Source organism: Euprymna scolopes, chromosome 40, assembly GCF_053919585.1.
Source record: "Euprymna scolopes isolate OS-2025 chromosome 40, ASM5391958v1, whole genome shotgun sequence".
NCBI lineage: Eukaryota > Metazoa > Mollusca > Cephalopoda > Sepiida > Sepiolidae > Euprymna > Euprymna scolopes.
The window spans coordinates 11568060-11579503 of NC_136521.1; the positions used below are offsets into that span (position 1 = coordinate 11568060).

Genomic DNA, 11444 nt, shown 5'->3' on the forward strand with positions numbered 1-11444 from the left:
CGATAGAACAGGGGAAGACACACACACACACACACACACACACACAAACACACACACATACACACACACACAAACACACAAGTCCAACAGTCAATTTATATGTGAACATTGGCGTTTGTGTTTTTCCTTTCTTTGTTCATATTTCTATTTTGTGAACCGCATGTGTTCTCATCAACAGTCGCCAACGGGAAAAGGACAATCCGGCCATAAGAAGAATAGTTGAACGAAAAATCCACGATACACAATGTTGGGGGTCGGCGATCTGACGAGGGAGCCACACGTGGGGTTACATCCCTTGAGTTGCCACTTTAACCAAAAAAAAAGGGGGATTAAAAGTTTCACACTTACTTTTAATCTTTTTCTCAACGTCTGAACCAAAAAGGAACAAATTTGTATCCTTCCAGTTGTACTTTTTAGCTTTGCGCCAACCTAAAAAAAAAAGAAAAAAGAAAAAGAAAATTTTAGAATGTGTAGCAGACCAAAAATTGCAACAAGCACAGTAGCAGGAGCGAATTCTCATGGCTGGAGATTTTGAATTCACTTTATCTCTGGCTTATCCAATCGGAGGCCAGCTTTCAGTCACGTGACCGAGTATATAAAAGATTCAATCGGCAGCAGACTCCCTCTCTTTCTTCCCGGTTCTTGCTGGCAGCAGACCTTTCCTGGAGCCCAAAGGGCCCTGCAAAGTTCTGACAGTGCACTCAGACAGCCCACTTCTCTGTTAGAGTGTGACTTTGGATCTAGGTTACCATGGATACATACAATCCAACATGGCTGTTTCCTACACAGGTATCCACTGAACATTTTTCTCTTTCTTTCTCATTAAATCAGCTTGTCTAATCTATGTCTCCATATCAGAAACTCCAAAATTAAATAATTAAATATTATTAATAAAGAGGTGAAAAAACAGTGGTAAGGGAGGTACATCTCCAATATTGATCTCACTTTCTGGTACATTAAATTGTATCACTTTATCATTCTTTTTAGTTTCCATGGCATAACAGATACAAGCACGCATGAACACTATTCTCCTTCAACAAGCTTGTCTAATCTTTAATCTACGTTTCCACACACGAACACTTTCAGCTACTAACCGGTTTCTCTTCTATATCCTTACTGTTAGGACGATACAAAAGTATAATGCAAAGGGGAATAACTCTTTACTTCTCTTGGCAAAGTTGCCCTCCTCCTTTTCCAAAGTCCTAAACTTTAAATTCTCGCGATTTCTCATGAGATCAACGACCGGAAGCAGACAGTGGAGGGAAAAGACAGTGACTTTCAAAATGGAGAAATAGCATAATTCCGGTTCGTTCCACTTATCATACTATGTTTGAATTGTTGTTACTGGTGTGTGTGTGTGTGTCTTCATAATAAAGGTGTTGGGACGATACAAAAGTATAATGCAAGGGGAACAATTCTTTACTTCTTTGGGCAAAGTTGTCTCCCCTTGTCCGAGTCCTAAACTTTAAATTCTTGTGACTTTTCGCGAGATCAACGAGTGGAAGGAGAGCAAATGGAGAAAAAACAGAGTGACTTTAAAAATGGAAAATGAGAATCATTCCGTTTGTTCCTGTTGGACTTCTAACATTTCATGTATTATGTTTGAATTGTTGTTACGTGTGTGTGTGTGTGTGTGTGTGTGTGATAATAAACGTATATCGTTATTTAACAGCAAGTGATTTTCTTATTTGTTCATAATTATTCCATTCTGTCACCATGTGCTGCAAACATACCCACCTGAAGGCTGATCTAACGCATCCCACAATAGAACACTTACCAATAAAGTTGATTTTTAAATGTTAAAACCTTTTCTTGTCATCATCTATAATATAAATCTCACCTGTCTGTTTAAATGCATGTACGTATGTATGTATGTCTGCCTAAAACCTTCGACAGAGGCCACAGATTTTCACAAGATTGGTATCATTTTGAAGCTCGACCCTTCGGATGACAAATATCGAAAAATCGGCCAAAAACATTATTCCTTCACCCTCAATTGGAAACTTTTCTACAGGGAGGGGTCGCTTTTTTCGACGCTATTTTCGAATGTTATCGCCTCTTAACGATTGTCTAGCTTTAATTTTAACCTACGTCACTTCCAGTTTAGCAATGGGCGTAACAGCAAAGACATCAGGGTTTTTTTTTTCACGTTCTTTGTCTCCTTCGCGGTACAGGTTCGAGCCTGCTTGCCTACTGACACTTTTTTTTTTGTTGCCTAACACACACCTCCAAACACACAGGCAACGCCGGCCACCCAGCTAGTCATTAACTAAAAACGGCACACTTAGAGCGCATACCTCCTCCACTGATGCTTAAAAATAAAATGAAAAAAATAGATTTAATATGGTCAACACACTAAAAATCTTTCTTATAACATGCCCTCATTAAAATTCCTACCAACATTCAAAAACAAGAAGATAAAAGGAAAGAGAGAGGATGGCTAGCCGGGTTTCCCTCTCTTCCCCCTCTCTTCCTCTTTCCTGTTAACGATGTCATACTTTTCTCTGGCGAATTAGTTTCTTCTTTCTTATTATGTGATTGAATATTTCGTCACCTTGTCCACAGAGTTTACACTTAGTGTCTTCCTGGGTTTTGTCCATTTGAGCTTTGATTGAATGGCACACTTAGAGCACATATTGTAAAGAAAATGAGGGGGGGCATAGAGAACAGGGTACACAGTTGTAGCACTTCTTCTGAAGCCAGGCCGAGTTCTACTGCCACACCCAGGGTCTGCCAGCAGTCACTTGATTGCACCAGGCGATCACCACGCTCTTCAGCACATTCAGGTACACTTTGGTGTTGACTTTCAAACTGACTTCGCAGATGAGAGATGACATGATGTGGCCCTCACTTGAAACCACACCAAATACCATAACCGTGTCTGGAAACATCGTTGAGCTGTACCCTGAAGTATTGAACAGTCCGGATTTGTATTTTGAGGGTGCTGTAGTTTTGACGATTCAACTCTCTCTGAATGACTATTATTTTCTGATAAATCGTCAACCACTCTTAAGCATAACTAATATGTGTGTATATATATATATATATATATATATATATATATATATATATATATATATATATATATATATATATGTGTGTGTGTGTGTTTATATATCTATCTATATATCTATAAAAGTGAACGTGTCTGTGTCTCTGTGTCTGTCTGTGTGTCTCTGTGTGCATTTCCCTACGCAATAACTCTGTCAATTTTCAGCCTACAGACTCGAAATTTGATATACAGGGTACTGAGATTTGGGAACATCTATGTGATCGGTTTTCGGACAGAAATTTGGTGATTAAGAGGTCAATGTTGAACGATTTGACTTTTGAGAACTCTACCAAACTCCTCCGACAATTTTGGGTCTAAACACTTGAAATTTTAGATATAGATTCCTTGGACATGGATCTAACTTAATAACTTGATTTGAGCATAAACCCAAAACAATAAATTTTTAGGGGGCATAATAGGGATCAAAGTTAAAAAAATTGATCGCTTTTTTTTATTTTGCTTAACATACACCTCCAAATACTCGGGCAACGCCGGCCACCCATGCTAGTATATCTATAAAAGTGAACGTGTGTGTGTGTGTGTGTGTGTGTGTCTGTCTGTGTACATTTCCTTACACAATATCTCTGTCAATTTTCAGTTTACAGACTCGAAATTTGTTATACAGGGTACTGAGATTTGGGAAAATCTTTGTGATCGGTTTTCGGCCAGGAATTTGGCTGTTAAGGGGTCAAAGTTCAACGATTTGACATTTGAGAACTCTGCCAAACTCCTCCGACAATTTTGGGTCTAAACACTTGAAATTTTAGATATAGGTTCCTTGGACATGGATCTAACTTAATAACTTGATTTGAGCCCGAAGCAATAAATGTTCAGGGGTGATAATAGGGGTCAAAGTTAAAAGTTTTTTTTACCCCTGCGTCTTTACCAAATTACTCAGACAATTTCTGGTCTAAATATTTGAAATTTTACATAAAGGGCAAGCTTTTTAATCGGTTTTGGTCGAAAATTTGAGCTACCAATAATCCCTACAAGCGACATCATCATGACCGCCAAGACCTTTAGACAAAGTAGTTCATATTTTCCCCTTTAAAACAAAAGTCTTTCTACAACTATCAGTCAACACCGAGTAATTATTTAAACATTATAACTATATTGCCCTGCCACAATATTAATTGGATGAAACACTCATACACATACAACTACATTTACAGTTCACTATTCGAAAATAATGATTTCTCCCCACTAAAATTCTGCTTCATCTCATTGGCTGAGACCATAAGATTCTATTATTCCGTAATTCATACAAAAAACGAACAGGTGACAACTTATTCAATATGGCCGCTCAATCTACATAGAATATTACTTTTATTCATATTAAACGAAATAAAAAATTGAACCATGCTCATATTCAGAACTTTATGTAGTTATACCCTCACCTTTTACTACACATGATTGGCAGGAATTGTTTTAAATCAATTATAATTTCCTATCATCGCTTTTCCGCGCTGTCACAGACTTATGTTTACAAAAAGCTTACTATAACATTTAGTTTTGAGTAATAATAGTCATAAATTTGGTACAAATACGTTAGCACAGCTTCTTCTGGTAATGTTTACATCTAATGTAAATGCCGTTGCTTTGTTGATTTTAGAGCCGTAAATTATAGCATTTTGCATTATTTAGATTGACATTATTTACATATTGGCACAATAAAAAAAAATTGTAGCAGCTTTCTTTTTAGCATGTACGGTTTCAGTGTCCTAAACAATGCGATGATAAAATGATCTGATCTCTAAGTAAACAAATACAAGCTATTGTCGCCACCCAAGTATTAACATACATTCGTCGCAGCTTTCTTTTTTATATGTACAGTTTCAGCGTCCTAAACTATGCGATGATAAAATGATTTCTAAGTACACAAGTATTGACATAAAACCCCCAATTCAACAATACTTTCATTACATGAAAACATTTCCTTTAATTTAACAGTAAGTGATATTGTACGTGTTAATCTGTGTGAGTGATCTCCCCTGAAAAACTCTCCCTGCTTGTGTTTTGCAACTAACCGTACGGTTCTAAACAAAATAACGAAACAACAACATTTCCTTTATATGAAAACATTTACAAAATAAGCAGCGGCAACTATTTCTTTTTTCTTAGTTTAATTTATATATATATATATATATATATATATATATATATATATATATATATATATATATATATATATATATGTATATTTATATATATATTTATATATATATATATTTATATATATATTTATATATATATACTTATATATATATATTTATATATATATTTATATATATGTTTACATATATTTATATATATATATTTATATATATATTCATATATATATTTATATATATATATTTATATATATATATATTTATATATATATATATTTATATATATATATATATATTTATATATATATATATTTATATATATATATATATTTATATATATACATATATATATATTTATATATATTTATATATATATATTTATATATATATAACTACTTCATTTACTCACATAAAATTGATATAGGAAAGTATGAATTTATGCGTAAACTTTAAGTATTTACTTCAAAAGTGCTCAATACGTAGGTAGAGCTAGTTAGTAATTTATAAAACATATATGGCGATTAAGCCACACTGAATATTCCGCGTTTCATCCACTCTAGGACTCCTCAGGCTTACGCGCATAAGCCTGAGGAGTCCTAGAGTGGATGAAACGCGGAATATTCAGTGTAGCTTAATCGCCATATATGTTTTATAACTTACTATATATATATATATATATATATATATATATATATATATATATATATATATATATATTCAAACTTGACAATAAAATCTGAACCCCCAAGATCGTCATCGGCAAAGATTCTAAATAGCCCTACATGTGTTTCCGAGTAGCACCGCATTCATATTTGCCCTCTATCACCCCCACAACAGTGGAGTTTCTATATTCGATTGAGCCCGGAGGGTAGGGGAATCAGACCGTTGGTTATAGAATGAGAGAAACTTGGTTTTAGATGCAATGATCTCCGAAACCACATCCTTAGATCATCCATAGACACCACACTCCATTGAAACACTTTAAAGGCAGGCAATGCATAAGATCTTTCGGATTCTCTCTTTTCTGACCTTGAGCACGTGTTGCAATGGGGAAACAGGTGACTGGTTAATTTTAATGCGTCTAAAATCAAGCTTCTGTCTTTCCATGACCAACGGTCTAATTCCCGTTGGGTCTCAAATGAAATGAATTGCACCATGTTTTTACAAACGACCTTCACTCCTGATCTGATATGGAACACATACATCAAATCTGTTTCCAAGATCGCTGGAAAAAGGGTTGAATCATTATAACGCACTAGTAAATATCCTTTACTTGTATAAGAGCCAAATACGTCCTAAAATGGAGTAGTGTTGCCACGTATGGGAGGAACTGCCCAGAGCAACGTTTCCTAGCTTGACAGGGTTCAAAACTGACGTTGAAATTTGGTGGGTGATATTCTTGTTTCTTTCTGCAGCCTCTGTCTCATAGAAGAGATACCGCGAACCTCTCTCTGCTCTATCATTATTTTCATTGCAAGTGCTCGACTGAGCTTTACTCTATGCCTCCCCCCCTCACAATAAGTCTGTCATGGCAAACACTCGACTAGCAACTACTATCAATTTCCCTTACTCTTTATCTCTGCCTGAATCTAAGCGAAAATTTCATGAGCAGAGTTTTTATCCTATAACTGTTTGTTTGTGAAACACAATGCCACGGAGCTGCTTTCCAGAGGAATACAACATATCTTATCTTATTCCTAATTTATTTTATATCTTATCTTATTCCCCATTTATGTCTTATCTTATTCCCAATTTTCAAGAAACCTACATCTAAAATTTCAAGTGTTTGGACCCAAAGTTGACTGAGGAGTTTGATAGAGTATTCAAAGGTCAAATCATTGAACTTTGACCTCTTGACCGCTAAAATTCTGACCGAAAACCGATTAAAAAGATTTTTAAAAATATCAATATCCCTTATGTCAAATCTCGAGTCTATAGAATAAAAATTGACAGAGTAGTTGTAGGGAAATGTACACACACAGACAGACACACAGACAATTTCACTTTGATAGATATACTAGCATTTCAGCCCGGCGTTGCCCGGGTGTTTGGAGGTGTCTGTTGAGTAAAAAAAAAAAAAAAAAAAGAGAGAAAAAAAGCGGTCAATTTTTTTAAAACTTTGACCCCTATTATGACCCTTTAACATTTATTGTTTTGGGCTCAAATCAAGTTATTAAGTTAGATCCATGTCCAAGGAACCTATATCTAAAATTGCAAGTGTTTAGACCCAAAATTGTCGGAGGAGTTTGATAGAGTTCTCAAATGTCAAATCGTTGAACTTTGACCCCTTAACAACCAAATTTCTGGCCGAAAACCGATCACATAGATTTTCCCAAATCTCAGTATCCTGTATATCAAATTTCGAATCTGTAGACTTAAAATTGACAGAGTTATTGCGTAGGGAAATGTACACACACAGACAGACACACAGATACGTTCACTTTTTTAGATATACTAGCATGGGTGCCCGGTGTTGCCCGGGTATTTGGAGGTGTATGTTGAGCAAAAAAAAAAAAAATAAGCGGTCAATTTTTTTAACATTAACCCCTATTATGACACCTTAACATTTATTGTTTTGGGCTCAAATCAAGTTTTTAAGTTAGAGCCATGTCCAAGGAATCTGTATCTAAAATTTCAAGTGTTTAGACCCAAAATTGTCGGAGGTGTTTGGTAGAGTTCTCAAAGGTCAAATCATTGAACTTTGACCCCTTAACAGCCAAATTTCTGGCCGAAAACCGATTACAAATATTTTCCCAAATCTCAGTACCCTGTATATCGAATTTCGAGTCTGTAGACTAAACATTAACAGAGTTATAGAGTAGGGAAATGTACACAGACAGACACACAGACACGTTCACTTTTATAGATATATAGATTTGCATAATATATCTGGTCTTTTTCCAAAGTTATTTTTAACTCATTTTGACCCCTATTATGACCCCTTAACAACTAACTTAATAACTTGATTTGAGCCCCAAACAATAAATGTTAAGGGATCATAATAGGGGTCAAAGTTAAAAAAAAAAATGACTTCTTTTTTTTTTTTTGCTCAACATACACCTCCGAACCCCCGGGCAACGCTGGACCGAAATGCTAGTTGCAAACTAAAGTTTATTAGGACACATAAAATCATTTTTTCAAACGTAACACAATCTCTAAACTAAGGCATATGTTAGCATGTATTTTGTGTGATTAAAACATATATATGGTTAAAAAATGTTTAAAGAAAACAAACGTTGATTGATCTTTCTTTAGTATAAGGATGGATTTGCTCTATTAAATTTGCGCCTAAGAAATCGAATTCTTTTCACTCGAGCGATTTTGACAAACGACTGATACTCGTGACATTAAACGGTTAATGAATGGCGACAAGTGCGGGTCAAGGACAACCGGTAGACAATGCGAGAATATCATACCCAGGAGAAAGACACGCGATGTTTGGATATTCATATTTATTAGCATTTCGATGTAGGCTAAACAAACAAATAATATATACACTCATGAGCAAAAAAAAAAAAAAAAAAAAAAAAAAAAAATGGGCCAAGAGTGAAAGAAGGAAGAAATCGATTTTTCAATATTTTTCCGTGAATTTTTGTTAATTTTAACTGAAAATTTCTATGTTGTAGATCATTATTATTATAGCATATAAGAAAAAGTGAAAAAAAAAAAATCCTAAAAATGGTAAGACTGCATCTTGGCGAGGATATAAGGCAGTTCAAAACGACTTACAGGCAGATTTTTGATATTTTAAGAAGAAAAAAAAAACGTGCAAACATCTCATTTTGTAGTGAAGCGAATTCTTCAAAGCTTCGAAGTTGAACGCTTGGTAAAAGGGAAATCTGGATCTGGTCGCCCTAGAGCATCCACTGGAATTAAAAGATTTGAAGGATCGAAAGAAAACTTATGTTGACCATAGCAAAGAGTTCAAAACAGGGGCTGGAAATTCTCTTTCTACATATACAATATCTAGACGAATGAAAGAAATGGGATTTTCTTCTAAAAGGTGTGAAAAGAAGCCATTTCAAAACTTTTCAGAACATCAATGATAAAAAGAATTTTTTCTCGTGTTATGACAAGAAAGCTACAGACTGATCCAGGAATGTTTTCCGGTGAGATAGAATCAAGATTTTGTCTTGTTAGTGATGCTCCCGATACTCCTGAACGGTGCAACCGAAGAACTGTAGCCTGATTTTCGCCATGTTGCATAAAACCAACAGTTAAACACGGGAATCGAGGGATAATGGTGTGAGGAACTTTTACTGCAGCAGGAGTTGGGAACTTATCAGATGTGAGAAGTCAATCAATGCAAAGGAATACTGACTGAGATTGTCGGACTGACTTCATCATCTTGGTTGTTATTGTCACAACGTTTCGGCAGTTTTGCCCTCCGGCCTTCGTCAGGTGTTTTGTATCGAACTGGGAAACCGTTTGTTAGGAGTCTCGAATCCAACCCTTTATTATTATTACGGGGGTACCGTGTTCGGACTCCAGCTAGGCTCTGGGACATAGTTGCTGATTCTCTGTTTTGAATGTTACTTTTTCGCTGCCTTCGTTCAAGATTGAACTCAGCACCTTTGGGTAACTGTAAACTTTGATACAACGTCTAGGACCACTCTGGGACGGCCGAAACGTTGTGACAATAGCAACCAAGATGAGAAAGTCAGTCCGACAATCTCAATCAATGAAAACCTCTCATCTCAAAAAAAAAAAAAAAAAAAAAAAAATACAGACAATTACTGCAAAGGAATATATTCGAATGTTATAAACATATTTTTAATTAACTACTTTTTTCATTAGTTAAATACGTTTTTCATTAATTAAATATATTTTTCATTAATTAAATATATTTTATATTATTAAATACGGTCTCCATTTATTAAATTATTTTAATTCTTAAACTATTTTTTTTATTAATTAAATATATTTTCAATTATTAAATACGTTCTCCATTTATTAAATAATCTTAATTCTTAAACTATTCTTTTATTAATTAAATATATTTTCATCAATTAAATACGTTTTCATTAATTACACTTTTTAAATCATTAAAACAGTTTTCATTGATAAAATATGGTTTTCATTAATTAAATCATAGAATACGTTTTTCATTAATTAATTAATTACTGTTTGATTATTTGAATATTTATGTAATTAAATATTTTTCATTAAATTAATATTATTATTAACTGATTTTTTTATTAATTAACTATATTTAAATAGATTAAATATATGTCATTAATTTAATACTTGTTTATTAATCAAATGTATTTTTCATTTATTAAATATATTTTTCATTAATGAAATATTTTTCATGAATTAAATACGTTTTTTTATTAATTAAATACGTTTTTCATTAATTAAATACGTTTTTCATTAATTAAATACGTTTTTCATTAATTAATAATTTTTATTAATTAAATATGTTTTCCATTAATTAAATATTGTATATTTTTCCTTTGCAAAATACGTTTCTCATAAATTAAATAAATTATTTATTAATTAAATATCTTTTATTAATAAAATACGTTTTTCATTAATTACATCCAATGCATTTCTCATTAATTTAATACATCTGTCATTAACCAAATATTTTATATAATTGAATATATTTTCATTAATAAAATATTTTTCATTTATACGTTTTTCATTAATTTTATTTATTATTAATATAATAATTTTCATTAATTATATATTATATATTATATATTTTTCAATTATTTAATACGTTTTTCTAAATTAAATATATTTTTCATTAATTAAATAATTTAGTTTAATTAAATACGTTTTTCTAGTAATCAAATATATATTTTTCATTAATGAAATACGTTTTTTATTAATTATATATATTTCATAGTTTAAATATTTTTCAATTATTAAGTACGTTTACAATTATCAAATATTATACATTTTTATGAATTAAATATGTTTTTCTATTAATTAAGTATATTTTCATTAATTAAATACGTTTTTCATTAATCAAATATTATATATTTTTTATTAATTAAATACCTTTTCAATAATTAAATATATTTTCATTAATTAAATATTTTTCATTAATAAAATACGGTTTTTATTAATTAAAAATATTTCATTAATTAAATACGTTTTTCATTCATAAAATATTATATATTTTTAATTACTTACCTGAACTACTCATGTTTGTGAAAACCAGTAAAAGTTTTTAGAAGTTCTTTTTATATTTTGTAGTCTGCACTGACTTTGTTGATAATTTTTTCCTTTTAGTATTTCTGTGCGAGTTTTGTGCCTGAATGAGGACCTAA

At 32.5% G+C, this 11444-nt stretch overlaps 1 protein-coding gene across 1 annotated transcript in view; it reads right to left on the bottom strand.

The window, feature by feature from the left end:
- Nucleotides 1-11444, bottom strand: part of LOC145265364 (gelsolin-like protein 2) — a 67735-nt gene that overhangs the window by 55928 nt on the left and 363 nt on the right. The window contains exons 1-2 of the mRNA XM_080121149.1: nucleotides 11308-11444; nucleotides 349-429 (exon numbers count right to left, since the gene is read on the bottom strand). The exon at nucleotides 11308-11444 is cut by the window's right edge and continues 363 nt beyond it. Coding sequence (XP_079977275.1) covers nucleotides 349-429; nucleotides 11308-11320 — 94 coding nt within the window. The 5' untranslated portion in view covers nucleotides 11321-11444. The remainder of the gene's footprint in view (nucleotides 1-348; nucleotides 430-11307) is intronic.